Genomic DNA, 27,989 nt, shown 5'->3' with positions numbered 1-27,989 from the left:
CATGGGGAGAACATGCAAACTCCATGCACACGGTGGGAGACAGGAATCAAACCTATAGCCAGGAATCAGATCTGGGCCCTGAACATGCAAGGCGTCAGTGCTAACCACTAAGCCACCGTGCCACTGTAATATACATTTTACAATAGTCTATTAATACATTTCAAATGCCCAATATATGATAACCAGATGATTTTTATCTCCTAAAATCAACTTCGTCTGGTCTGTCAGATCTCCAACTTCTAGATAGATGTCGAACTACTCCTTAGTAAATAAACAAACATCACAGTATAACCTTAATACTAGCCAATACCCAATTTTCATTAGGTTTACAAAGGGCACATTGTTCATGGGAATGCAAACTCCACCAAACGCATATTAGCGCACCATAAAATAAATTTAAAGCCTAGATAAAAGTCATTATGGAGTTGTAAATTAAGGCTGTTCTATCAGGAACAGTGATGTGTGATAAATAGGAAAGCAAACATATTGGGCCTGATGAATCATAGACAGCTTTGTTGGCTATTAAAGGGAGTGCACAAGCTGAGTCACAGCAGCCTGAAAACTAAGTAGGAAGTCACAATGTTTCTCTATTTCTCTAGATGACTTTCTCTTCTGACTTTACTTGCAGTTAAACGCTATCCCTACTCAATATCTGAACAGTTTTAGTACTGTAAAGTACTGAAGCACTCTGTACTCATTTCACTCAGTGAGGGAGGGGAAGCATTATTTTAGTGGAAGCAATTTCTCGTGCATTTAAACTTAACACTGACGTGATCACTGATTTGATCATTTTGATTCATACACATTTTTCACATTTTATACACATTTCCATAATTTTCTTTTGATTCTTGAAGCTGCTTTGTGACAATGGCCATTGTTAGTATAGCAACTATAACTGAATTTGTAGTTGGGAAATAAGACCATATAAAGAATCAAACAAAATGTTGTTAAAAATGTATTGTTTGTCTTTATACAACGAAACACTCCAGACCAAACTTTAACTAAACAAGCTTCCACGAGGACCGCCGAAAAAATGAAACGTTTCATTTTTTCGCGCGGAAAGATGGAAACGTACTTACAGCGCCAAAAACTCACTGTGAATCATGATGAACCGTACTTATGGCCACTTATGCGAAACCGCGTAGGTGAGATAGGGGTATTACTAACATAACTAACCAACATCAGCAGCTACCTCAGTAATGCTCTCACAAATCTCTGCAAGGAAGTGAAAATCCTTACCAGTTTAGTGTAAGTTACTGTAACAGCAAAAGGGTACTAAGGCTGCAATAGGACATTTAACAATTACATCTGGATCCACAAACTTATGATCATATAGTGTAGTTAGCATTGGTAGCTACACGGGAGGTCAGCTAATGAGTATGTGAGGATCAGTGAATCCTATCATATTAAATCCATCATTTTCGCCCCCTCATTATCTCAGTCTACTTTCTGTGACTAATTTGTGCTATTATCAGCTTGTCTTCTCAGTCTTTTTTCCCCTGCTGTGGCAGGCCTCTAGGATTCTCTGGAATCCTAATTTTTCACATACACACCAAATACTGAAGCTCAGTTTCAATGACTTTGAACTAAAAATTTTACTGGGGTTTTACTGGTAAGCCTGAAACACATAAATTATGACCATGAGTAAAATATTTATTGAAATTTCTCAGAACTAATGACCAAAATATAAATAGTATATCAGTGCTGAAGTCATTCAGCTGGACTCCTCTGCGAGGCGACACACCACTGCTGAGGCGACTCTTCTGTATGCTTCAGCCTGCAAGTCAACAAGCAGAAACCAAACGTGATCACAAATGAAAGTTTCAAACAAACCGCTACCGTACCGCTATCACTTAGCCATAACATTAACATTGATTATCAATTATATTTCAGTAATAAGTGTTAAACAGTGACAAGTTTATGGGCATACAAAGCTCATTCATGTCTATGCGGATCAAAGGCTACCCTTTCTAGTCCTGTCCCACATACAAGCCAATTCAGCACAAATCAACAAATAGTCAATGCCGGCCATGATAGGAAGGCAGCAGAACACCCAGTGCACCCCGGCCTGTCTCTTATGGGGTCCAGAAGGCAAAGACACCAGGGTCTGCAAACTCCCCACATCCCAAACTGATCAAGCACCCATGGGCACATGCTGTCACCACCCTGGTACCAGACACCACAGCATATCCCAAGAGGTCTTGTAGAGCCATGACCCGAGGGTCCAGAGCTTTCCAATTGGCACAAGGGCAACCTACACTCCTAATGCTATGGCCGATCGGTGTTTATCAGTTCATCCTCATTATACTGTATATACATTACAGTATATTGTCAAAAGATTGGGGACACCTGTCCATTACACGCATGTGTTAATGCTGAACATCCCATTACAAAACTGAGTGCCTGCTTTGCTGTTATAATAATCTCCAATCTTCTGGGAAGGTCTTCCACTAGTGTGCCTATGGGTATTTGTGTTCATTGAGCAACAAGAGCATTAGCAAAGATCAGACACTGATGATGGGTGAAGAAGCAGTCAATATTTCAGTTCGTCCCAAATTTTAGGGCTCATAGACTTCTTCAGCTTCAACCTTGACAAAACAGTACTTCATGGACCTCTCCTTGTCCATACAGGTAAAGTGTCATAATAGAACAGGTTTGGGGGCTTTTAATTTCAGGGAAAGTAAACAGCATATAGACATCTTAAGCAGCTGTGTACTTGCAACATTTTTGAAAACCTATCTACTGTATGGGTGGGATGGTCAGGTGTCCACATACTTTTAGCCATTTAGTATTATAACATACAGATGATATGTTGACATGATGTACATTGACACTGTTATATTTAGGGGTTTATGATGGAAACCTTTTAAATGTAGAATTTAGTCATGACGCAATTACCTCAGGACTGTCAGGACAGGACACCACCACGGGCTGCCCCTTGTCTGATGTCTCTCTGATGTTCAGATGAAGTGGAATGTCACCTGTAGTACAAGCAAATCAGAAAAAAGTGAGTAAAGCTCCATATCCATATACTGTAGTAACTTTTCATTTAAATCACACAAATGCATTGGACACCCTGTACATTTTATTCTAAATCCCACCATGAAGAAAAATGTGCTAAATGTATTATTAGTTTACAGAAAGTGAAGAAAAACAAATATTAGTCTTCAAAAAAAAGAGCATGGTCATCACTCATCTTTACAAAGTGATGAATTTACAGTTTAAACAAAAATACTTGAATTTTAATCTTTCTTGTGCATCTCTGAACTAATATTTAGTTGTACTGTATAACCATGGTTTCTGAGAACGGCTTCAAATCTGTGCCGCATGGAGTCAACCAACTTCTGGCACCTTTGAACAGGTATTCCAGCCGAAGAAACAGCATTTTTTGTCTCAGAAACAGCATTTTTAATGTTAGGCCACAAGTTTTCTATTGGATTAAGGTCTGGGGATTGGGCTGGCCACTCCATAACGTCAATCTTGTTGGTCTGGAACCAAGATGCTGCTTGCTTACTGGTGTGTCTGGGGTCGCTCTCTTGTTAAAACACACATTTCAAGGCATTTCCTCTTCGGCATAAGGCATCATGACTTCTTTAAGTATTCTGATGTACTCAAATTGATCCATGATCCCTGAAATGTAATAAATAGGCCGAACACCATAGTACAAGAAGCATCCCTATATCATGATGCTTGTCCCTCCATGCTTCACTGTCTTCACAGTGTACTGTGGCTTGAATTCAGTGTTTGGGGGTCGCCTGACAAACTGTATGCGGCCTCTAGACCCAAAAAGAACAATCTTGCTTTCATCAGTCTACAAAATATTGTGCCATTTCTTTTTAGGCCAGTCAATGTGTTCTTTGGCGAACTGTAACCTCTTCAGCACATGTCTTTTTTTTTTCAACAATGGGACTTTGCAGGGGCTTCTTGCTAATAGCTTTCTGGTTTTGGTCTCAATTTTAAAGCATTTGATATCATTTTAGCAGAGCAGCCTATCATTTTCTGCAGTTCTTTATGTTTTTCCATCTCTAATCAACTTTTAAATTAAAGTAAGCTGTTCTTCTAAACAATGTCTGGAACGACCAATTTTATTTTCAAAGAGAAATGCACAGGACAACCTTTTCCGCATTTATCCATGAATTTTTTTATCCTTAAATTAGTTTGACACCTGTTTTTCACGCCCCCTTTAAATGAATGATTCAATTACACAGAATCAGGTGCATACAAGTCATGGCTGTTGGGTCTGTTAAATTCTATTATTCCACCACACCTACAAGTAAAATATTTACCATGAGTAAATATAATTTCTCCTAAAAAACAATTATTGAGCTGTTTACTGATGCTGGACTGCTATTATTTTGATAATGCATAACACTACTGTATTATGAATCATATACTGTCCATGTCTCCACATACACGCCATCCAACTTTAAGAGAATTTTCACATTGTATTGACATTTTCTCTGGGGATTCTGAGTTTGTACATTTGATAAATTGTAAAAGCCGTTTCAGAACCTGGAAAAGATTTATTTTCAGCCGTGTGTAAGCGATCTGCTTCCAGGGCCAGGCATTAAATCAACTGAACTCACTATGTGACGTTTTATTTTAAGTTTCACAATGCCAAGAATGCCAGGTCTAATGGTTTCAATAAATCTGAGGTGAGATTTTTTTATTATTATAAAATGTGCACTGCTTCAGCTAAAAGGCCATACCATAGAGGTTAATCAGTGTCAAGCCTGTGAAGCAAAATGAATAGAACACTGAATAAATCACATATATAATTACATCAAAATAAATTTATTAAAATATACATACAGTGCTGGGCACTATTATGGCACCCCTGGTTAAGATGTGTTCGTTGGCTTCTGATAAATGTATTTTTTATTGCAAAAGCATAATCTCACGGTGCAAAATTATAGAAAAAGCTAACCTTTAACCCATGTAAATTTAATATGATTGAAAATACATTAATATTTTTTTTTTTATCGCCACAGGTATTGGCACTCCTAACAATTCCAATAAAGTTGATCAAAGTATCTAGAAACTATTAATTAATAATTCATGACTTCCCATTTCCATATTCATAAGTCAGGTAATGGCTACCAAAAAATAGCCACTCGTCTGAACTTGCTACATTCTATATATCTACAGTTAGAATAATTAAGAAGTTTAAAACAACTGGAACAGTAAGAAACAAGGCCGAATGAGGACCCAAGTTAATCTTACCATCCCAATGAGGAGGATGGTAAGAGAAGTAAAAAAAAAAAAAAAAAAACCTTAGAGAACTGCATCAAAAAACGTGTCACAAAGTTTCCATAACAACCATCAGATACAGTCTACATGCCAACAAGCTGTTTGGGAGACATGGAAGGAAAAAGCCTTTCCTCACCTACAATCACAAACAAACGTCTGGAGTTTGCTGGGACTTCAACTGGGACCGTGTGCTGTGGTCAGATTAGAATAAGATAGAGCTTTTGGGCAAGAAACACTGTCTGGGTCAGGCGTAAAACAAAAGATGAGCAATCGGAAAAGCATCATATGCCCATTGTAAAGTATGGTGGAAGATCTGTGATGCTGTGGGCCTGTTTCTCTTCTAAAGGCCCTGGGAACCTTGTCAAGGCGCATGGCATCATAAACTCTGACATTCCAGGACATTTCAAATTAAAACCTTATGGTTTCTGTCAGGAAGCAAAGCTGAAGATGGGTCTTTTAGCAGGATAATGACTCAAAACGTGTGGCAAAATCTACACAAAAAAGGTTCGAGGGACACAAAATCAAGCACTTTCCCCACAGGGAAACTGAAAAATTGTACTTCAATTAAAAGTAGGATTTTTCTCTCTTTTTGCATTGTGGTTCTGCAGGGGTTGAACAATAAAACTAAAACACCTGGTTTTAGATCACATTAATTCATTAGTATGGTGTAGGGCCTTTTGCGTCCAATACGCATCAATTCGTCTTGGGAATGACAGATACAAGTCCTGCACAGAGGCCAGAGGAAGCCAGTTTTGAGCCATTCTTCTTGTAGAACAGTGGCTAGGTCACTACGTAATGTTGGTGGACGATAACGTTTCCTGACCCGCTCCTCCGAAACACCCCAAAGTGGCTCAATAATATTTAGATCTGGTGACTGTGCAGGCCATGGAAGATGTTCAACTTCACTTTCATGTTCATCAAACCACTCTCTCACCAGTCTTGTTGTGTGTATTGGTACATTATCATCCTGATACACGGCACCGCCTTCAGAATACAATGTTTGAACCATTGGGTGCACATGGTCCTTCAGAATGGTTCGGTAGTCCTTGGCAGTAACGCGCCCATCTAGCACAAGTATTGGGCCTAGGGAATGCCATGATATTGCAGACCAAACCATCACTCATCCACCCCCTATGCTTTACTCTGGGCATGCTTCACTCTGGGCGGTACGCTTCTTTGGGGCTTCTCCACACCATTACTCTCCCGGATGTGGGAAAGACAGTGAAGGTGGACAATAAATTTATACAATGACAAATTTAACCTACTCCCAAGGTTAAGTATTCCTTCAGATAAACAGTTATATTTTATTTTTTATTTCACAACACCAGGAATGCCAGATGGAATGCCTTACATAATTATCAATTGAGAAGGCATGAATACAACTCAGAATTGCTAGTATTAATAAAATAATATTAAAAGAGAGAATAATAAACAGTAATGAATATGGATGGACAAAACTGGATGCACCAGTATATTACACTGTACGAAATTAAACCTGTGATGATGATGATGATGATGATGATGTCCTTCCCCAAACTAACTCAGAGTCAACCCTGGGTAGGAATTCAATCCAAACACCTTTAAAACACCCTATGGTGTTTGATTTGATGCTGACAGTAATTCAAGTTCTGTTTTTATCATTTGTTTCTTTTTGTTGACAGCTTCACTTGTATGTAAAGGTTTTATTTGCTAAACAGATCTTACCAAGAACCTCTACTCCAAGCGAACATGCCAATTTTCTTGCTCCATCTGACCCAAAGATGTGTGTCTGGTGGTTGCACTGAGGACACTGGAAAACACTCATGTTTTGAACTAATCCCAGGACCTACAGAAAAAACAAAGAAAGAAAGAAAGAAAGAAAGAAAGAAAGAAAGAAAAAAAAACCTTTTGAAATCTTTAAACTAGAATTCAATGAGTAAAATGTTCAGTCATAACAACAAACTTCCCTATTGAGGCTCATACTAAGAGCAGAAAAATTTACCAAATGTTTATGTTCGTTAAAAGTTTCATTGATCAGCAATGTCCCATTAATCCGGACATTTTACCAAAATGGACACACAAAACACTAATAATGATTTAAACTGTGGTTTAATAAACAATGGATTATTGCCAAAATTTCTCACTCATGTGCACACACATGCCCAGTGAGACCTCTCAACAAATTTATTAAAAGATTATTAGCAATAAATCACAGTCATACAGCCATCTTTCCATGAACCCTGCAGAATGTGGAAAGAATTAGTGGTGGAGAATGATCAGCCCTTCAGACAGCACATACTTAGGTGGAACAAACACGTCTGAATGTTTTTATTTTTATAGCAATAAAAGCTATATTATTATACTTTTTCTGAATGATCTTATAATCGTATTAAATAATAATAATAATAATAATAATAATAATAAACCCGCCACCAGTCATGCTGATGCGTGAATATGGTGAAAAATAAGCCTGTTTGGTTGTCATTTCCAAAATATCCAGTCCCGTACAGTATGTACTTTTTTTTTGTTTAAAAAAAAAATGCCACAGCCTTCCAGAACAACTTAAAACAACGGGAGGAGAATATTCTTCTTATATTTGAATTATATTGTCAAAATGCATAATGTACTTTTTAAAATCTAGTGTTCTGGGCAAAATATTTGCTGTGAGGTTAAGTCCATATTTCGAGGCCTAACACATAGGAAAAAAAGCAGCTGGCTCCTCCAGTCCTCCCACGGCATTGCTGAAATGTTATGATTGCAATCCTTCATTGTTCCATGGTCATGATTCCTGCTCTATTAGTCCTGGATAATGAGATCACCCTGTATGGCTCTATCACCTCTGACTTTGTTTTTACAAATGAAGGACTGCATTTTTGTTAAGAGACCAAAAAGAAGAGTAAAGAGATTTGTCTTTCATCTAAATCTTTCTATCCCAGTCAGTCTTTTTTATTCATTGAATGCTAAAGAACATTCTGAACTTTGTATTCCATTGTTAACATCGCTAGTTTTCTTTGGTCAGTTTGTTAGTTATCAGGAATTACACTGCTAGCCTCAACCATAGTTCTTTCTTTTGACTGAGCTTTCCACTTTACAGCCACAAACATCTGGAAATCATTGACTGCTGCATGGTTGACTCCACGTGTTTAACAGATGCTTCTTGAGTCTCACCGGCACGTTGACCTTGCGGAACATCTCAGCACCTCTACGTGCATCCAACAACGCGATGTCCTGTGGGGTGGACACGATAACAGCACCTATAATGTAAAGCATATATACGTACGATAAAAATCCTTAGAGCCTTTGGTAGTGAAGATCTTTTAGACGTTATAAAATAAAGTGACAGCAAAATATACATTTTGGAGTTTTATCGCATTCCAGTCCTTACTATGCTCCCGGATCCTGTGTCGGCTTTTAAGTCAGTCAGAAATCATAGTAATGTCAATTTCTGCAGCTGGGCTTGATTTTTTTTAACACTTTAAGCTTCACATTACATCTTTAAAGGCACCTCTCCATGTTTTATATAGGGCAGGAGAATAAGCATATAAAAGACCGGGCAGAAGTGATGTCATCATGCTTAAGTGTCAAGTGATAAGCCTTTAATCTATGGTCATTAAAATTAACTTTACATTATTTTATTAATTTCAAGAAAATACCACTGCTGCAAATAAATAAATAAAATAGTGTCATCATAGACTTTCAGACGACCGGGTTGTCTAGTTGGCTAGGTCTGACATTTTCTATGTAAAGTATCACACAGATATATGTACTGCTTCTTGAAGTACTGTACATAGCCAAGTATGCTATGCCAACCCAATTATAACCAAAAATCAATGGTTTTTTTTCCTTTGCACACTTTCGACAGGTTTTCCCAGACCACTACACAAAACATATATTATTGGTATTATAAAACGAAACACTAATACGGGTAAAAACTCCTGGACACATGACAGATGATCAATATTATTTTATTTACCTGCGATTGGGATGTTCTGTGTGATGGAAAGTTGTACATCCCCCGTTCCAGGTGGCATGTCAATCACTAAGTAATCCAAAGAGCCCCAGTCTACCTAAAGGCGTAATAAAACAAAACCGAACAAAACAAAGCGGTCTAAGGAAGTGTAAAATTTGATAAGCATTACTCCTTTAAAAGACATGATGTCACCACACTGCGAAACAAAAACACCCTGACAGACAGAAAGACTGTTTTCTATTGGCTCACACTAGAAACTTTTTACACATTTACAGGTATGGGTTCAATTTTACCTCTATGTGGAAAGAAAGTATTAGATGAATCGACTTTTCCACTGGATGAATTTTATTCCAATTTTGGTCCATCTGCTGCGTTAACTAATAATGCAGAAATTCATAGCTTCCAGGGTTTTGCACTTTTGCCATAATACAGCTTCAAAAATCATTTACTTGCTTTTTAAAGGCAGATGTTGGCCATCTAAAAAGCAGATGTTAGCACCTCTGCACTTGGCTGATATAACTGTATGCTAAATAAAAATAATTTTTTAGTTATCTAAGCTTTGTTTATGGGGTAAACACGAAGCGGACAAATCAAAGATTTTGCCCACACCTGTCTAAGGAGCTTTTCAATAGCGGACATGACCATCGGACCCCTCCACACAATAGGTGCTGTATCTTCAACCAGAAAGCCCATGGACATACTGAGGAAGGCAGAGCAGACAAGCAATTAGACTGACTCACATTCCACAGTAATTAGTCTAATTTATTTATACACTTACCAAGGGATTCCAAAGTTCATAAGAGGTCTCATTAAGTTGTCTGAAAATGAAATGAAGAGAGATTTATATGTAAATATATACAAACACCTGCTTAACACAGTGTTGTGATGCTCAAACAAATGTGTCCCTTTGGTACCTTTGTCTTTCAGTGTCTTTACAGTCTTCATGGCTTTATATAAACTTACTGAACACTTTATCAGAACACCTGTGCACTGTACAACCATGCAATCGCTCAACCAAGTGACAGGAGTACATGCATACAATCATGCAGATTAAAAACAAGAGCTTTTAATTTTTCAGAACATCAGGATGCAGAGAAAATCTGAGGTTAGTTATTGGTGCCAGGTGAGCTGATTTGAGTATTACTGAGAAAGCTATATGCTGATTTAAAAATTTAAATCCGCAGCAATTTGTTGGGTAGAAATGACTCTTTGGTGAGAAACGCAGAAAAGAATGGACAGCCAGGTTCAGGCTAATAGAAAGGCTACAGTAACTCTTTACAGTCATGGTGAGCAGAGAAGCATCTCAAAATGCATACACATACAGTAGGATTATATGGTCAACCAAGAACTCAAATCTCAGGCTACTGGACCATAAACCAGATCTTTTTACAATCTTTGTGTACTAGTGTTCCTAATAAAGTGTAAGGCTGGTAAGTGTACATTTTAAAGGGAATGTGTTACCACCTGATATCACCTACTGTCTGTTAATTCTGGGTTTCCTTTGAGATTCATCAGCTTGGGGACTGAGGGTCCGTAGACATCAGCATCTAAAAGACCCACCGTCTTACTCTAAAAGAACGAAAATACAAATGTTAAGCCAGGTCTATACACGTAATATTTCAGTAATATTTTAATATCTGAATATGGATGGTTCTGGGTGATGTGTGGTACCTCATCATTAGCCATAAGTCCAAGAGCAAGATTCACTGTAAAGTGAAGAGTAAAGGCAATCAAAACACAAGACAATCTCAATCTGGCAGACACCAGTGTGTTTTGACATCATCATCACAGATTACGAAGGCATTTTATTAGATCAGGTATTTAAATTCTTGGCCCTTGTGTTTTCTGTAATCATATCTAACAGGGTGACAACATGCATCATGACAGAAAAAAATTGACAATGTGCATTGTGGGAACGTGCAATTAACATTGTGGGACTCAGCAATTTATTAATTATGCAACAAATGCAGGGGGTCTCAATATGCTCAACCCACAGAGCTGATGAATATGCAACATGGAGCGCACTCGTGTCTAACAGCTCTCTGAATCACAACAAACATATAAGCAATATTCGTTGCATGGTTACCCAAGCTTGTTATAACACTTAAAAAGAGCTCTTAAGTCACTTTTTAAGCAACACCTGTTTGGTAAAGCTGCGATTTCTAAAGCTGTAAAAACAGACTGAGAGGCCGACTCTGGAGCTTTAGGCTCTGCTGTGGAACTCATGATCTTTCCTTTGGTTGTTTTTTCTTACGTCAGGGACTATGTTGAATGTTCATTTCATAAAAATTTGATTAAGCTATTTTTAACAATCTCTAGTAAATTTTATTTACCATATTAAATCTTTGTTTGTAGCAAATTCTTATTTACAGACAGTACCAGGCAAAAGATTGAACAGAAGTTTAGATTTATTTTCTACATTCCAGAACAATACTGGATTTTTTTAAAACACTAGGAAATAACACATGGCATAAGATAATTAAATTAAATATCAACAACAACAACAGTAAATTGCATTTTATGACATGAAGGTCAACTGTTCTGGAATAGTTCCTGCAAGAACAGTATTGTCAAGTGCATTTGCAAAACACATCAAGCACCTTGCTCTCATGAAGACCATCTCAGGAAAGCAAGACCAAAACGTACCTCTGCTGCAGAGGTTCGTTTAAGGTTACCAGCTTCAAAAATCACTAATTAACAGCACCTGAAATTAGAGCCGTTTAAAGGCTTTACAGAGCACAAGTAGCAGATGCATCTCGATATCAACTGTTCAAAGGAGATTGTTGCATATTTTGGATGCCTTTAGCATTGTTTTACAGTGTAGAAAGAAAAAGAAATCACAAAAGAGTATGGAATTAGGTGTGTCCACAATTTGGCAGGTAGTGTCGTTTTACAGAGACAAAAATGCACATTTCATTTGCAATGATTATGAAATAAAATAAAGACTCTAATTCTTGTTTGATTCATTTAAATTTGTTCAAAATAGTCAAAAAAGCAAAAAAAAAAAATCCTATTTCCTTCTGGCTCTCCCTTTTAGTTATGATGCCTGTATATTTATCATTTAATGTGATCACTATAAGTGATAACGATAAAAAAGTAAAAAAAAAAAATTGGTTTACAAAACATCAAGCATAATATACTTAACAATTTGCCCATTTTGGACTCTGTGCTCATTCATAAATAAATAAAGCTCCTCTATATACATTGTGCTGTGTTTAAGTGTCCTATTTGTCTCTTGCACTTTCATGCTGAAGTTCAGATCTATTATTATGCAGCACACTTTTCTTTTACACCACATCAAAGTTTGAGCACTCCTCGGGAGCACCTCTCCGGTAAACATCCACAGCCACATGAAATGCTCGAGACAAAAACAGAGGCAATGACAGTAATCTTTGTAGGTTTTTATATAAAAAGCTGTAGAGTTGTAGTAATAAATGACTTTCACAAACACTTTGGCTCGACCAACAGTAACAACACTGAAGAGGAGAAAGTAAATTAAAACAAGAAAAAGTGAGTGAGTGAGAGAGAGAGAGAGAGAAAGAGAGAAATTTTGGATTGGGTTGTGGCAGAGATGATGCTGTAGCCTTGTGAATTGTTGTCTTTTACCAAGAAGAGAATACTTGCTGCAGGGACAACGCTATGTTTGCTTAGACATTTTTGACTAAGTGCATGCCACCAAACAAAAAGTGCATTATATTTACAAATAATTTTACTAAAGCATTATTGAATCATAAAAATAAATCGCAAGTGAAAGCTGGTGTCATGCGTACCTGCTGTGGTAGATTTGCCAACGCCTCCTTTTCCGGAAGCAACAACGATGACCTGTTTAACACCAGCTACAGGCTTTTGCTTAGGAAGGCCACGCGCCATGTGAGCCCTTTGCCTCTCCTGCTGTTTCTCACCAGCAGCTGAACTCTAATAAGTAAAGAAATACCAGTAGTAGCAGCAACAGTACATCTAGACTTGACAATGTTTTAAAGTGCATCTGAGGCAGTCGACACAAGATTGATTGAAGACACAGTGTGTTTTTGTGTGTATGTGCTAGCAGTCTGTTGAATACATGCTAAAAGTGCCCAGCTGTAAATGAGTTCATTATTTTAATAAGTAAAAGCTTGGATGCTGAAGGTGCAGATTAATGGAAAATAATCCTCTAATTTCACAGATTAGTGAAGGACAATGCAAAAAATGTATATATTTTTGTTTTGTCATTTTCTCAGCCAGGAACGTATCACTGCCACCAGCTGCAACCCAGCTACTAGTTCTGCCCCTTTTTGCTAAATGATAAGCCACAAGGCATAAAAAAGAAAGAAATGGTGTCTCTAGGAAACACGACTATATTTACACTGACATCTTATACTTGGCTGGGGATATACCACAGCCCTAAAATGAATACAGACACAAATGCAATAAAGTACAGTTCTTATAAGAAAATTACCAAACACAACACAATAAACTGGGGTTTTAAAAATACACCATCAGCCATAACATTAAAACTATAAACGTTAAAGCCACCGAGGTTTTGAGTTCACCTTGTGCCACCAGGGTGACGCTGGCCCCTCAGGGCATGGTTCTGCAGGATTGTGTTGGCACGCTGGGAGCAGATCCTTTGGGTGCTAAGGGTTGCAGGGTGGGGACTATGAGGACCAGGTTTGTTTATTCAGGCGTCCCATGGGTGCTCAATCTGATTTGGATCTGGGGAGATTGGATTCCAGGTCGGCAGTATTTATAAAAAAAAGATTTGTGCTGCATTGGCTTTTCTGTGGGATGGAATCAGACAAGCTGGGCTTTGATTCTCATGGGAATGAGTGAACCTTGGGTGCCCATGATCATGCCACCAGTTTACCGCTGTATAGTTGGTAGGTGGTGTTAATGTAATGGCTGATGGGTGTAAATCAGTTTTGAAGATCATGTAAAAGCAAATACTGTAAACCAAGACCATGGTTACTTGCTGGAGTGAATTTCGTGCGTACTTTGAGACATTTAAAAACACATCCTTAAGATTAAAACACCTGTGTTTAACCATAAAATGACCCAAATTCGCAAAAACATTTTGATTGAATAAATTCTGACTAAAATAACCAGGAAACACATTACATAAAAAATTATAATATACACATTTCTAATAGTCAGAAGTGTAGCAGTAGAAGTGCTGGTTTAATAGTTTTATAGTAGGTCTTTTAAATACCAGTACAAAAATGTTAACGTAGAGAGAAAAACAGACCGGCAACTCTGTTCAGCCCAGCTTTTGTTACAGAAGTTGGCTGCCTTTCAAATAGTAGATTCATAACTGTATGAGAAAGGTTACACATCATATCATAGATTTGTTTATGCTGCCTTTATAAACATGGTTGTTAGCTAGGCTTAAAACTACACATACAAGTTCAAAATGTGAATGCTTAACTCAAAATAGGTCATTTACAGGAGATTTTTGTCTCAGGTATATTAATAATAGCGCTGAATTTACAGATAAAAATTAATTTTAAAAAACTAAGTTTTCAGGGTGCTATAAGGGATAGATATGACAAAAACACACTTTTGGTGCTGATTTTTTTTTTTTATGTTATACAAATACAGTAATACAGAAAACGTATGTGCCAAAAACACTACTTCTAAAGTTTATACAACATGGAAGTGATCAATCTTGCTTCACTAAAGATTTTATGTTGCTAACTTTAAGCAGCTCTTGGAGAGATGATTTTATATGTGCTACAAAAATGGCCATTTAAAATGCAAATTATTCATATTTCTTTACGAGTGTTGATATTAAATTTGGAGAAGCATATGACCTGTGAAAACTGTTGCATAAATTAAAGCATTCCGTGTAAAATTAAGAATTGAAAGATCAGTAATGTCTTTAACCATGTCAAATTCATGTTGCAATATCTTAACAATTTTGCATTTTAAACACTACATAAAAGGGCATGAAACTGTATTTAGCAAAGGTTTCTAAATGTTTCTTTTTTAATGATTAAAATATAAATGTGTATGCATATTTACAAAAAAGAAGCATGAATTGAGAGTTAAGAAGCATTAAGTATAATGAAGAATGTTGTTATATGATCCTATCTGCAAATTCACTTTTTTACAGAGGTGCGACACTTATTTTTAGCACCAAAACAATGTTTGTCAAGTTGTCTTTTAGGGAAAAGGGGAAGAGGTGTGCAGTGCTGCATATGATGAGCAATTCCTGTCTGGGGAAAAATGTGAATATAATTTTGACAGGAATCAATGAATCTGTCTGTCTGTCTCTCTCTGTTTATTTTAAAATTCACTTTTTTATAGAGATGAGACATTGTTTGGACCAATACCATGTTTTGGTCAATGGATGTATGGATGTACGCATGTATGTATGGATGGATGGATCTAGATTAAGTAATTAATTATCTAGGCATCCATCCATCGATCCATTTATTTCTCCATCAAAATCTCAATACATTTAGCAATAAATAATAAAAAGTTGTCAAGGTGACAAGGATACCAGCTTGACTGGCATGTGTTCTGTCAGCTGCTCAGACTCTGCAAAATATTTATGGCAGCTCTTACAATGTTTGATGATAACTGCCCAAACAATATTTAAAATCAAATTTCTGCCTTCAGATTATTTTGTGAGCTTGTGAGGAACAAAAGTCATCCATGCACACTAATTGTACTTTCGTGCTTTACATTTCCTTATTTTAGTTCCTTCTTTTGAAGAAACATGGAAGGGATTTAAGTAAAAAAAAATGCATCAGAGAAGAAACACCAAATCAGACATCAAACATGCTTGCTCAATAATCAACATTTTTTTAAACAACAACAATGCTCACATGTATCCATGTCCAAATGGTCACATGTCATGTCCATTTATTTTCCTGCGCATTATGATCTGTGTAGTTTTTTTAATCCGGCACCTGTCTTACACTTTTCTGTATTTGCACCTTATGTACAGTTGTGGCCAAAAGTTTTTAGAATGACACAAATATTAGTGTGTTTTCACAAAGTTTGCTGCTAAACTGCTTTTAGATCTTTGTTTCAGTTGTTTCTGTGATGTACTGAAATATAATTACAAGCACTTCATACAATTCAAAGGCTTTTATCGACAATTACATGACATTTATGCAAGGAGTCAGTATTTGCAGTGCTGGCCCTTCTTTTTCAGGACCTCTGCAATTCGACTGGGCATGCTCTCAATCAACTTCTGGGCCACACTACCAAACAGCAAAAACTAGGTACAGTATACAGTATGAACCAATTGTGTTTTCAAAAACAGTACAAAAGTTAAAAACCTACCTTACCAGTGGAGAAGAATCCAATTTAGAAAACTAAAGCACACTAAAGTATGAGCTAGATCCACCTTCAATATATGTAGCTAAGCCCTGCCCACAATTCACACCTTAAGGAAGCCTGAAACTACTCTTGATTAATTACCTGAGAACTAATTGCTTTAGACCTACTTCAATCACACTGCAATCAACACTACCAAACAGCAAAAACTAGGTACAGTATACAGTATGAACCAATTGTGTTTTCAAAAACAGTACAAAAGTTAAAAACCTACCTTACCAGTGGAGAAGAATCCAATTTAGAAAACTAAAGCACACTGCCTCTTGAGGATGGACCACAAGTTATCAATGGGATTAAGATGTGGGGAGTTTTCAGGCCATGGACCCAAAATTTCAACGTTTTGGTCCCCGAGCCACTTAGTTATCACTTTTGCCTTATGGCACCGTGCTCCATCGTGCTGGAAAATGGATCGTTCTTCACCAAACTGTTGTTGGATCGTTGAAAGAAGTTGCTGTTGGAGGGTGTTTTGGTACCATTCTTTATTCATGGCTGTGTTTTTGGGCAAAATTGTGAGTGAGCCCACTGCATTAGATGAAAAGCAACACCACACATGAATGGTCTCAGGATGCTTTACTGTAGGCATGACACAGGACTGCAGGGTCCTGTAAGATCTCCATTTTTAACTTATGTGCCCTCAAAAACAGCCATTTTTAGGGTAATCACTTACCAATAATAACAATAATAATTCAAAATAGATATTTATATGTATTTATGAGTATTGATACTAAAATTAGTGTAAGCTTCTAGAAGAATATGAACTGTAAAGCATTCGGTTTTTGGTAAAAGCTTCAAAAGAAAAAAAATAATCTGTAGTGTCAAATTCATATTGCAATATCTTAACAATTTTGCATTTTAGAATAATATACATTTTCAGTTTTATGCCTTTTTATGTGAAATCTAAATTGGCCAAATTTCATGTGAATGACCATTAAAAGATATATATGCTTTACTGTTGGCATGACACAGGACTGATGGTAGCGCTCACCTTTTCTTCTATGGACAAGCCTTTTTCCAGATGCCCCAAACAATCGGAAAGAGGCTTCATCTGAGAATATGACTTTGCCCCAGTCCTCAGCAGTCCATTCACCATACTTTCTGCACAAGATCAATCTGTCCCTGATGTTTTTTTTGGAGAGAAGTGGCTTCTTTGCTGCCCCCCTTGACACCAGGCCATCTTCCAAAAGTCTTCGCCTCATTGTGCATGCAAATGCGCTCACACCTGCCTGCGGCCATACCTGATCAAGCTCTGCCCTGGTGGCACCCCGATCCAGCAGCTGAATCCTCTTTAGGAGACGATCCCGGCGCTTGCTGGACTTTCTTGGACGCCCTGAAGCCTTCTTAACAAGAATTGAACCTCTTTCCTTGAAGTTCTTGATGATCCACCACGATGTGCGACTTTTTTTTTGGGATTAAGTAAATTTTCATGGCAAAGAAGGACTATGCAATTCATCTGATCACTCTTCATAACATTCTGGAGTATATGCAAATTGCTATTATAAAAACTTAAGCAGCAACTTTTTCAATTTCCAATATTTATGTAATTCTCAAAACTTTTGGCCATGACTAAGAGTATTTCTAAGTAAGAGTATTTCTATATACACACAGTGTAGTGAGAACTCACAAGATTGGGACTAAACACTTGCGTAGTCGTAAAAAACTACTAAGCTATACTGACCCTATTCTAATACCCTATACTTTTTATTTTTATTCTAAAGGGATGAGCGCATTAGGGTAAGACGGGAAGCTCATAAAGCGGTGCACCCATCATGCAAAGTGGGCACTGTACAAGCCTCTGGAAGCAGTGTTATGATCTGGGGTTGCTTTAGTTGGTCAGGTCTAGACTCATCAACATTTCGTGATGTACAATAAAATTAAGTCTGTAGACGACCTGTACTACGTATCCCATCTATGGGACAGAAATAAATTCAGTTTTAAAAAAGTGGTTCTGAGACCATGAGGAATCATTTTCACACATGAACTGGCCACCACATTGTGTGCTGTAATCAAAGCTAAAGGTGACTGAATAAAATCTTAGGATGTGCGACTTTTTTTTTTTTGCCCAGAATATAAAAGAAGAACTTTCTACCGGACTTGACTTGACTACCTGTGCACTTATAAATGCTTTTGGCTAAACACAGTATCGGTGCTGATTATATTTGTATAAAGTTATACACATAATACAGAAAATGTGTGCCAGAGAAGCTGCTTCTGAAGTTTATGCAACATAAAAGTGACCAATTTTGCTACCCCAAGTTCCTAACTTTAGCCGATTTGGAGAGATGTTTTTAACTTATGTGCCCTCAAAAACAGCCATTTTCAGGGTAATCACTTCAAACAATAATAATTCAAAATAGATATTCATATGTATTTATGAGTATTGATACTAAAATTGGTGTAAGCTTCTAGAAGAATATGAACTGTAAAACATTCGGTAAAAAATTTGGTAAAAGCTTTGAAAGGAAAAAAATAATCTGTAGTGTCAAATTCCTATTGCAATATCTTAACAACTTTGCATTTTAGAATAATATACATTTTAAGTTTTATGCCTTGTCATGTGAAATCTGAATTGGCCAAGTTTCATGTAAATAAAAATATAAATATTATATATATATATATATATATATATATATATACTTTTTTTCAACATTACATAAAAGGGAATGAAATTGTATTTAGCAAATTTGTTTCTTTTTATCAGATAAAAATATAAATGTGAATGCATATTTACAAAAACTGATGCATGGATTGGGAGATAAGAAGCATTAAGTATTATGAAAAATGTTGTTATACTGTATGATCCTATCTGAAAATTCACTTTTTCTTTTTACCAATATCATGTTTTGGCTGTTTATAGGAACGTCTTTGTTAATGCAGAAAATGAGAAGAGCTGTGCAGTTCTGGATATGATGATTAATTCCTGTCTGGGGGGGGGAAATGGGAATATATTTTTGATCAACGTTCTCCATTTGAGATTTTTCCAAAGTTGTAAATACTAGTGCAGGAATCGAAACAATCTGCAGCACTGCAAACTCACACAAGATTAAATGATCATTAACACCACTTAATTCCATGCATGGCGTTTGACATGTAAGTTACAGACTGTTAGCATGTAAACACTACACTGACCTCATGTGACACATACAAGGACATCAGCATTCAGACACATGACTTACCTTGAAACGCACATCAGGTTTACAGAGAGCCTGAAGAGGTCTAACATTACTACATGACCACAACCCAGAGCAAACTGAGTTACTCTTCAGCACCTGTGCAAGCTTTCTGCAGCTTTGATACAACAGCATTTTATTTACACAAAATATTAGCTCAGTAGCTAAACAATGAGCGACTACGTCATATTTATTTAAGTTCTTAGCTCAACGTCTTTTCTTTTTTTACAAGAACACGAGTGTTATTTTTTTCTTTAAAAAAAATAACTACGAATGGTTTTGGAGGGGGAGCATGCACGAAATAACTAAACACAACGCTGAGAAGGAAAGGCGCGTTTTGATGACGTAATGCGGAAGTCACTCCAGTTTTATGGTGTTAGATATTATCGTGTCCTCATCCAGATAGATTTAACATTTTCTTTAAAACGTTCGTTGTTTACCGGTCGCAGTTTAAAAAATATATATATATCAGGGCGATGGCAAACGGAGATCCAGTGAAAGCCCGAGTGATTCTTCAGCAGTGTTTACACGCAAAGCTACAAGTGAAACCTGCAGACGCGGAGTCTGGGGCAGAATGGGTAGAGGTGATCTGTCCTTATATTTCAGCTCCCTCCCTCTCTCTCTCTGCCCTCTCCCTATGTCTCTCTCTCCGTCTCTGTCTTTCTGTCTCTAACTTTCTCTCTCTGTGTCCCTCTGTCTGTATGTCTCTCTCTGTCTGTCTCTCTCCCTGTCTTTGGGTGTCTCTGTCTTTCTCTCTTTGTCTGCCTGTCTCTCCCTATGTCTCTCTCTCTCTCTGTCTTTCTCTCTCTATCTTTGTCTCTTTCTCTGTCCCTGTCTTTCTCTCTCTGTCTCTGACTTGATTTCTCTCTGTCTCTGTCCCTCTGTCTGTATGTATCTCTGTCTCTCTCTTCCTGTTTGTCCGTCTGTCTCTTTCACTGTCTGTATGTATCTCTGTCTCTCTCTTCCTGTTTGTCCGTCTGTCTCTTTCACTGTCTGTCCTTCTCTGTCTCTTTTCTCTCTCTCTCTCTCTGTCTTTCTCTTTCTCTGTTTGTCATTATCTGTCCCTCTGTCTGTATGTCTCTCTCTGTCTCTGACTTTCCCTCTCTCTGTCTGTCTCTCTCCCTGTCTCTGGGTGTCTCTGTCTTTCTCTCTTTGTCTGCCTGTCTCTCCCTATGTCTCTCTCTCTCTCTCTCTCTGTCTTTCTCTCTCTATCTTTGTCTCTTTCTCTGTCCCCGTCTTTCTCTCTCTGTCTCTGACTTGATTTCTCTCTGTCTCTGTCCCTCTGTCTGTATGTATCTCTGTCTCTCTCTTCCTGTTTGTCCGTCTGTCTCTTTCACTGTCTGTCCTTCTCTGTCTCTTTTCTCTCTCTCTCTGTCTTTCTCTTTCTCTGTTTGTCATTATCTGTCCCTCTGTCTGTATGTCTCTCTCTGTCTCTGACTTTCCCTCTCTCTGTCTGTCTCTCTCCCTGTCTCTGGGTGTCTCTGTCTTTCTCTCTTTGTCTGCCTGTCTCTCCCTATGTCTCTCTCTCTCTCTCTGTCTTTCTCTCTCTATCTTTGTCTTTTTCTCTCTATGTCTCTGACTTGCTCTTTCTCTGTCCCCGTCTTTCTCTTTCTGTCTCTGACTTGATTTCTCTCTGTCTCTGTCCCTCTGTCTGTATGTATCTCTGTCTCTCTCTTCCTGTTTGTCCGTCTGTCTCTTTCACTGTCTGTCCTTCTCTGTCTCTTTTTTTCTCTCTCTCTGTCTTTCTCTTTCTCTGTTTGTCATTATCTGTCCCTCTGTCTGTATGTCTCTCTCTGTCTGTCTCTCTCTGTCTCTTTCTGTTTCTCTCTCTCTCTCTCTCTCTGTCTGTCTGTCTTTTTCTATCTCTCTCTCTCTCTCTCTGTCTATCTCCCTTTCTGTCCATCTATTTTTATCTCTTTCTGTCTCTCTGTTTATCTTTTTCTATTGGTCTTCCTCTCTGTCTTTATTTTTCTGTCTCTCTATCTCTCTCTCTCTCTATCTGTCTCTCTCAAAATCTCTTCAAATAGTTAATTGCTGATATAATTACCTTTAAACCTTTATCTCATTAAATACTGTAGTAGGGATGGAAATCACCAGGGGAGAAACTTTCCAAACCAGTTTACAAACCTGTGTGCATGGGGTTTGCATGATCTCCCCCTGCTTGCCACAGTCCAAAGACATGCAGATTAGGATAATTGATGTTCCCATATTGATCATAGTGTGTGAATAAGTGTGTGTGTGTGTGTGTGTGTTTGCTCTGCAGTGGATTGTCATTCAGTCCAGTTTGTAACCTCATGCCCTACCTCATAAGTCTCCTGGGATAGCCCCCCGACCCCCCACAGACCTGGATACAGATAAAGCGTATAGACGCTGAGTGAGTGAGTGGGAATCACCAGTCACTTCCCAATATGGTATTATCTCTCTGTGCCAATTCGATTTGAAGTATCACAATTTCATAAATGTCCAGATTTGATATTACATTTATCCCCTGATTTTGATTTATTATAAGTAGCCCATCGTTATAACATTAGTTTTCTCACAAAGATTGGCAGCATTTAAACAATAAAACAACACCAATTTCAAATACCAGAGTTGATTCATGTCTTATAAATGTAAAAATCATTTAAATTTTTTTTATTTTGGAGCCAATGTGGCGATATATGAATCGCCACACAAAATAATATATTTGAATCTTTTTTTTCCTCCATCTCTATTAAATATGCATATATTTGCAAACTACAAAATAATTGCATTATTATATAAATGCATTATTTAGATGATGATATATTTTATGCTTTATAGTGAGGCTTTCACAAGAAATATTTGACAGAAAACTTTGTTTTAAATATTTTGAATGTTTTATCCATTCATTCATCCTCACCTGGGGAACTTTGGGCACAAGTTGGGGTAGACTTTGAACAGGGTGCCAAACGCAGGGCACACACAAAAAAAACACACACTATGGGCATTTTGGGAATGCCAGTTAGCCTAATCTGTATGTCTTGGGTGAGGGAACCGGAGTACCCAGAGAAACCCACCAAGCACAGGGAGAACATGTAAACTCCATGCACACAGACCCCGAGGCGGGAATCAAACCCTCAACCCTGGACGCCTGAATGATGGCCATTGTGGACATATCTTTCTATTCAATTTGCCCTCACATCCTTAGGATGTGTTCATATTCTTTAGGAGTAACGTTGCCTGAAACCTGAAATCTTTTGGCACTGATTAGAACACAGCCTTTGCCCTGGGCCATTTTTGTTGGCATTATTGCATGACCTCACTGATGCTTTTGTGGCTGAGTGATCACGAATCCCCACAGTCACACCCCAAGTTCTAGGACAAAGTCTTCCCAAAAGAGTGGTGGTTGGAATAACAGGATTCAAAGACAAACTTTAAGCCATACAGTGTGTATCAAGAAACAAGCTCAAGGATTTATGGCATGAATATATCAAATAAATAGCGCTTAATCTTTTAATACATTTTTGATGAGTTTTTACATTTTTATTATTAATGTATAATGCAATTTCTAAAACATATGACAAGCTGTAGTCTTTTCTTCTGTTCTTTGCGCAGATTAATCGTGGAATGGTCATCTACATTTGCTTCTTCAAAGGTGCTACTGAAGATATGATCCCCAAAATGGGTATTGTTACCTTATATTTGAATGATAACACTTAAATTTACAGTAATACTGTAAAATAAATTTATTATAAAAACAAATAAATAAATGCTTGATGTAATCTAGCCTTTCCTGCTCTTTTCAGTGAACGCACTCCTAAATGTAAAGCTGTGTGAGAATGAATCTGGAAAATACACTTCAGTCGTTGATCTGCCTGGCAGCGTCCTGATCGTACCTCAAGCAACACTGGGAGGGAAGGCGAAGGGAAAGTGCATGCAGTACCACAACAACATTGGTAAAGAGGACGGACAGGGGCTCTATGCTAGTTTTGTCACTCACTGTGAAAAGGAGCTGAGTTCGGCCTCCAAATGTGCCGAGGCTGGCACAGAAGTCAAACACGGGACCTATGGCAACAGACAAGTTTTGAAACTGGATACCAATGGACCATATACTCATTTAATGGAGTTTTGAGAACTTAATTTAGGAGCTGCCGCAGGACAAAAATGTGCAAAAACGAAGGGTGACAAAATTTTGTCAAAGTTTGTCAGTAATAAATCAAAAAATCATTTGTATTTGCTATAGCTGCTGATCCATGTGTTGTTGTTTTTTGTGCCATGTCATTTGATTCAATTGAACTGGCACAGCAGAGCCTTGAGCATTCTGTAGCTCTATGGTTTATTCATAAAACAGGAAGCTGATATACATTAATAACTAAATCTTTGTTTTACCTGTTATACCAAAAGAAAGCTGTATTTCTGTATATTCTGAAAGAGGAAAATCATTTAGTCATAATATACCTTGATAAAGACTAATTGTTGAGACATGAAAATGGCAGTACAATAAGTCCCCAACATACGAACGAGTTCTGTTCTGAGAGCTCGTTCGTAACTCCAATTTGTTTGTAAGTCCAACAAACATTGTATAGGTACTAGGATACTAACACAATTGGCTATACACAGTATAAAACTAACATGTTCCATGATCTTGTCCATGTTGTTTAGAATCGTGACGATTCATGTTAAAAGAATATCTGCCACCTTTTTACCTCACTCTATTCTACCAATTATTTTCACTTTTCTGTCCAATGTTATCGCTTGGCGCTTCTTAGCAATACCAGCTCCATCGCTGCTGCTCTAATGCTTGCTTTCAGACTTCCTGAAATGTATGCCACACGCACTTGACGATGCACGCCGGATGTATGATCCAACCTCGATTAAACATCCACAAACACATTTGTATCTTTCAAAGTTCGTAAGACAAATGTTCGGACGTAGTGGACCTAGTGTATGTGTGATTCTGGCCTAGTTAGTATACACGCATAATTTAGTTCCCTACTATGGATTGCTGTCCCATCTGGATGTATTCCCAAACCACCCCCAGTGTAGGGCTCCGGATCCATTGCCACCCTTACCTGGATTAGTGTATGCTAATACACCACGTTCCCTCCAATCCTCCAGCACTGCTCGGCTGGTCCCATCATCTCTCAGAGATTGAGGAAGACAGGCATCTAAACTGTTTTCTGTAAAATTAATTTGATCTAGATGTCCGTATAGCTAAGTCTCTAGCAGTCTTTAACGACGACTAAAGACCTTTTTCTTTAATATTTGGGTTACCCCCCTAACCCCAGCCTTAAAAAAAAAGTCTTTGACTGATGGTACTTGGCTAGTAACCTAGCAACCCAGTGTAAGGATCTATCCAGTGACGGAAACTTCAAAGCAGTTTTGTCTGTCTCTCTGGATAAGAGCGTCTGCCAAATGCTTAAATGTAAATGTATACTGAAACCGAGAGTGATTGAAAGATTATACACCAGAATTTGATTCACAAGCATAAATAATAATCAGAAATGGTTCTGTAGTACACTTCATCATTTCCGAGCAGCACTTTAAATAAAGGTGTAAATTTACTTTTGAATGATTGTCGAAATGGCATTTATATAATAATAAATCTTCCTATAACTACTTTAAATCCATATTGTCCAGTATTCTGAATGGACGATGAGCTAAACCTGGGACGTCTATGTCTAAGGCAGTAGTAAATTATATAAGATATTTTTGCTATTTTGCTATAGAGTATAACAGACGCATGGAATAAATCCACACAGGCACCGGGAGAGGAGGTGAAAGTCAGTACAGGGCCCCTAATCAAGCCTTTGAGTAAAGGTGAGCATCAGAACTGAAGCCCCAGCAAAAAAAAAAAAAAAAAAAAAGTGTTTACGCCCATGTTCTAGTTACTACCACTAAAGTATATACTTTAAGGAATAGGCATGAGTAGACAGAATTACTTGGAAAGAAGCCAGAAGTGAGATTTTAAAGCATTCATGCAGAAACTTCCACCCTGGACCCTAGTTATGTGTCTAGGCCAATGTGTTACAGCAGATCCTCAGTGAGGAGATCACATAGTATAAGGGACATTCTAGTCAAACTGAGACGTCATTGTGCAGAATAAGAGAACACGGTTAAGAGAGTAAAAACTACCCTGATCTTTCTATTTATACCTTGTTACACTAATGCACTTATCCCACTGTTTCACTAGTGCTTGGATAATATCAAGGTAGAAAGTTTTCTCAGTACTCCAGAGTCTCCTTCATGTCTGAAAAGCTGGCCTCCCAGGAACTCCTTTACTGGCCCAAACACATAGAAATGTCTTAGAATAAGGTCAGGGCTGTATGGGGGATGTGGCAACAACTCCCAGTTAAGTTCCTATAATGTGCAAGTGTTGTTGCGAGTGTAAATTATTATATGTACAGATCGCTCTGACAGAAGTTTCCTCTGCAAGTTATCTGTCAATTTTCAACTCGCTGAATGCTTACGGATTTAAATAAGGTTTAGACACACTTTCTAATTCCATGGCTTTATTTATATGGATTTCTTTCTACACTGTAAAGCAATACTGAATGTGTTCAATGTATGCAATAATCTTTGAACAGTTGATATTGGTAAGTGTCTGCTACTTATGCTTTGTAAACCCTTCATAGTGGCTTTAATCTGAGGAGCTGTTTGCTAATTGGTGATTTTTGAGACTGGTAACTCTAAATGAACTCCTCCTCTGCACCAGAGGTAAGTTTTGGTCTTGCTTTGCTTGGATGGTCTTCATGAGAGCCAGTTTCATCATGGTACTTGATTGGTTTGGCAAATGCACTTGACAATACTGTTCTTGCGAAAAACTATTGAAGAATGACTGACCTTCGTGCCCTAAAATAACAACAGACTGTTGTTGTTCTTACTTTTACTGTAATTTCCTAATTCCATATGTTATTTAATAGTTTTATAATCTCCAGTATTGTTTATGACGATACCTTGGCCAGTATCGTCAGGTTGCTTTAAAACATTTGGACTATTCAGATGTTTTACTACGGCTTAGAGTCACACCACTGTACTGCACCGAAGTCTTCCGGAAATGTGAATCAGTTTTACGCCTTCACAAGAGATTTTTCCAAATAGATGTCAACTCTTCTCTCATATCACATGACAAATACATGTGTTACTGTCACATTTATGAAAACATTCAGGGAAATCATATATTAATTAATTAATTCATAATTTTTTCTATACCACCTATCCTGTGTAGAGTCACAAGGCTTGCAGCCTATCCCAGGGAGCTTGGGGCAGGAGGCAGAATACAGTCGCATTGGAGTGCCAGCACACTGTAGGGTAAAGGTGCACACCCTCTGTTACCTAATCATACAGGGGTTTGGGAACTGAAAGAAACCTACAAAGCATGGAGTGAACATGCACACTCCATGCAAACAGTCCAGAGGTGAGATTTCAAATGGCAAACTTTAGAGGTTTTGGATATTAGTATGATGCTGTACTTTATTTAAGGGTTTGGATTAGAGCTGTGGTTCTCAATCCTGGAGGAAGAAGGAAGGAAGAACCCCTGCCCTTAATGAGCTAATTAACAGATTATTTCTTTCTTTCTATTTATTTTGATATTATATTATATTATCACTTACTTACTCATCTTCTATACCGCTCTATCCTGTATTCAGGGTCGTGGGGGGCCTGGAGCCTATCCCAGGAGGCTTAGGGCACGAGGTGGGGTACACCCTGGACATGGTGCCAATCCTTTGCAGGGCACATACTCACTCACACACTCATTCACACATTCAATCAGCATGCCTTTGTACTGTAGGACGAAACTAGAGTACCTGGAGGAAACCCAAGTAGCACAGGGAGAATATGCAAACTCGAACAGGAATCGAACCTGGGCCCTGGTGTTTATTGCTGTTGCAGAATATTTTATTCATCTTTTTTGGTCGGAGAAAAACAATAATAGTGGCTTTGTTCTAAAGTAATAACAGTGACAACAATTTTAGACTTACGGTGCCAGTGAGAGCCATTATCCACGAATGGAGAAAATTTGAACCAGTGGTGAACCTTCCCAGGAAAACAACATCTAAAGAGCTACAGACCTTAGTTAAGGTCAGTGGTCATGATTTAACAATAAAAAAAAGACTGGGCAAAAATGGCATCCATGGAAGAGTTCCAAGGCAAAAGGCACAGCTGAACTAAAGGAACACAAAGGCTCTTCTCACATTTGCCAAAAAACATCTTGATTATCTCCCAAGCTTTTGGGCAAATAGTCTGTGGACTGATGAGACAAAAGTTGAACCTTTTGAAAGGTGTTAGTCCCGCTACATCTGGCGTAAAACAAACACAGCATTTCATAAAAAGTACCT

General features: G+C 37.9%; 2 protein-coding genes across 3 annotated transcripts; one reads left to right on the top strand and one right to left on the bottom strand.

Annotated features, from left to right (window-relative positions):
- Window positions 1-1,632: 1,632 nt before the first annotated feature.
- On the bottom strand, window positions 1,633-19,941 carry nubpl (nucleotide binding protein-like). 2 transcript variants are annotated; one of them, XM_053510377.1, is made up of 11 exons: window positions 19,696-19,941; window positions 12,970-13,114; window positions 10,871-10,905; window positions 10,678-10,768; window positions 9,978-10,017; window positions 9,809-9,899; window positions 9,203-9,296; window positions 8,398-8,483; window positions 6,955-7,075; window positions 2,899-2,981; window positions 1,633-1,777 (listed from the first exon to the last, which is right to left on the bottom strand). In XM_053510377.1, the coding sequence occupies exons 1-11, from the start codon at window positions 19,822-19,824 to the stop codon at window positions 1,715-1,717; spliced, it is 978 nt and encodes a 325-aa protein (XP_053366352.1). In that variant the 5' UTR covers window positions 19,825-19,941; the 3' UTR covers window positions 1,633-1,714. The 2 variants fall into 2 exon arrangements, with proteins under 2 accessions (XP_053366352.1, XP_053366353.1); XM_053510378.1 differs by lacking the exons at window positions 10,871-10,905; window positions 12,970-13,114; window positions 19,696-19,941 and having other exon boundaries at window positions 10,664-10,682.
- A 106-nt stretch (window positions 19,942-20,047) lies between these two features.
- On the top strand, window positions 20,048-25,233 carry LOC128536207 (D-aminoacyl-tRNA deacylase 2-like). The gene is made up of 3 exons (XM_053510379.1): window positions 20,048-20,273; window positions 23,266-23,335; window positions 23,457-25,233. The coding sequence occupies exons 1-3, from the start codon at window positions 20,166-20,168 to the stop codon at window positions 23,780-23,782; spliced, it is 504 nt and encodes a 167-aa protein (XP_053366354.1). The 5' UTR covers window positions 20,048-20,165; the 3' UTR covers window positions 23,783-25,233.
- Window positions 25,234-27,989: the final 2,756 nt, after the last annotated feature.

Source organism: Clarias gariepinus, chromosome 13, assembly GCF_024256425.1.
Source record: "Clarias gariepinus isolate MV-2021 ecotype Netherlands chromosome 13, CGAR_prim_01v2, whole genome shotgun sequence".
NCBI classification, from domain to species: domain Eukaryota; kingdom Metazoa; phylum Chordata; class Actinopteri; order Siluriformes; family Clariidae; genus Clarias; species Clarias gariepinus.
This window is presented reverse-complemented; position numbering and strand designations above follow the sequence as displayed.

Bases quoted from the DNA above. Each gene is read 5' to 3' on its own strand.
- nubpl (XM_053510377.1), bottom strand. From the start codon at position 19,824: ATGCTGTTGTATCAAAGCTGCAGAAAGCTTGCACAGGTGCTGAAGAGT. The intron at 13,115-19,695 runs GTAAGTCATGTG...TTTACTTATTAG, and splicing joins AACCTGATGTGCGTTTCAAG to AGTTCAGCTGCTGGTGAGAA. The intron at 2,982-6,954 runs GTAAGATCTGTT...CTTGTACTACAG, and splicing joins GCTTGGAGTAGAGGTTCTTG to GTGACATTCCACTTCATCTG.
- LOC128536207 (XM_053510379.1), top strand. From the start codon at position 20,166: ATGGCAAACGGAGATCCAGTGAAAGCCCGAGTGATTCTTCAGCAGTGT. The intron at 20,274-23,265 runs GTGATCTGTCCT...TTCTTTGCGCAG, and splicing joins CTGGGGCAGAATGGGTAGAG to ATTAATCGTGGAATGGTCAT. The intron at 23,336-23,456 runs GTATTGTTACCT...TGCTCTTTTCAG, and splicing joins AGATATGATCCCCAAAATGG to TGAACGCACTCCTAAATGTA.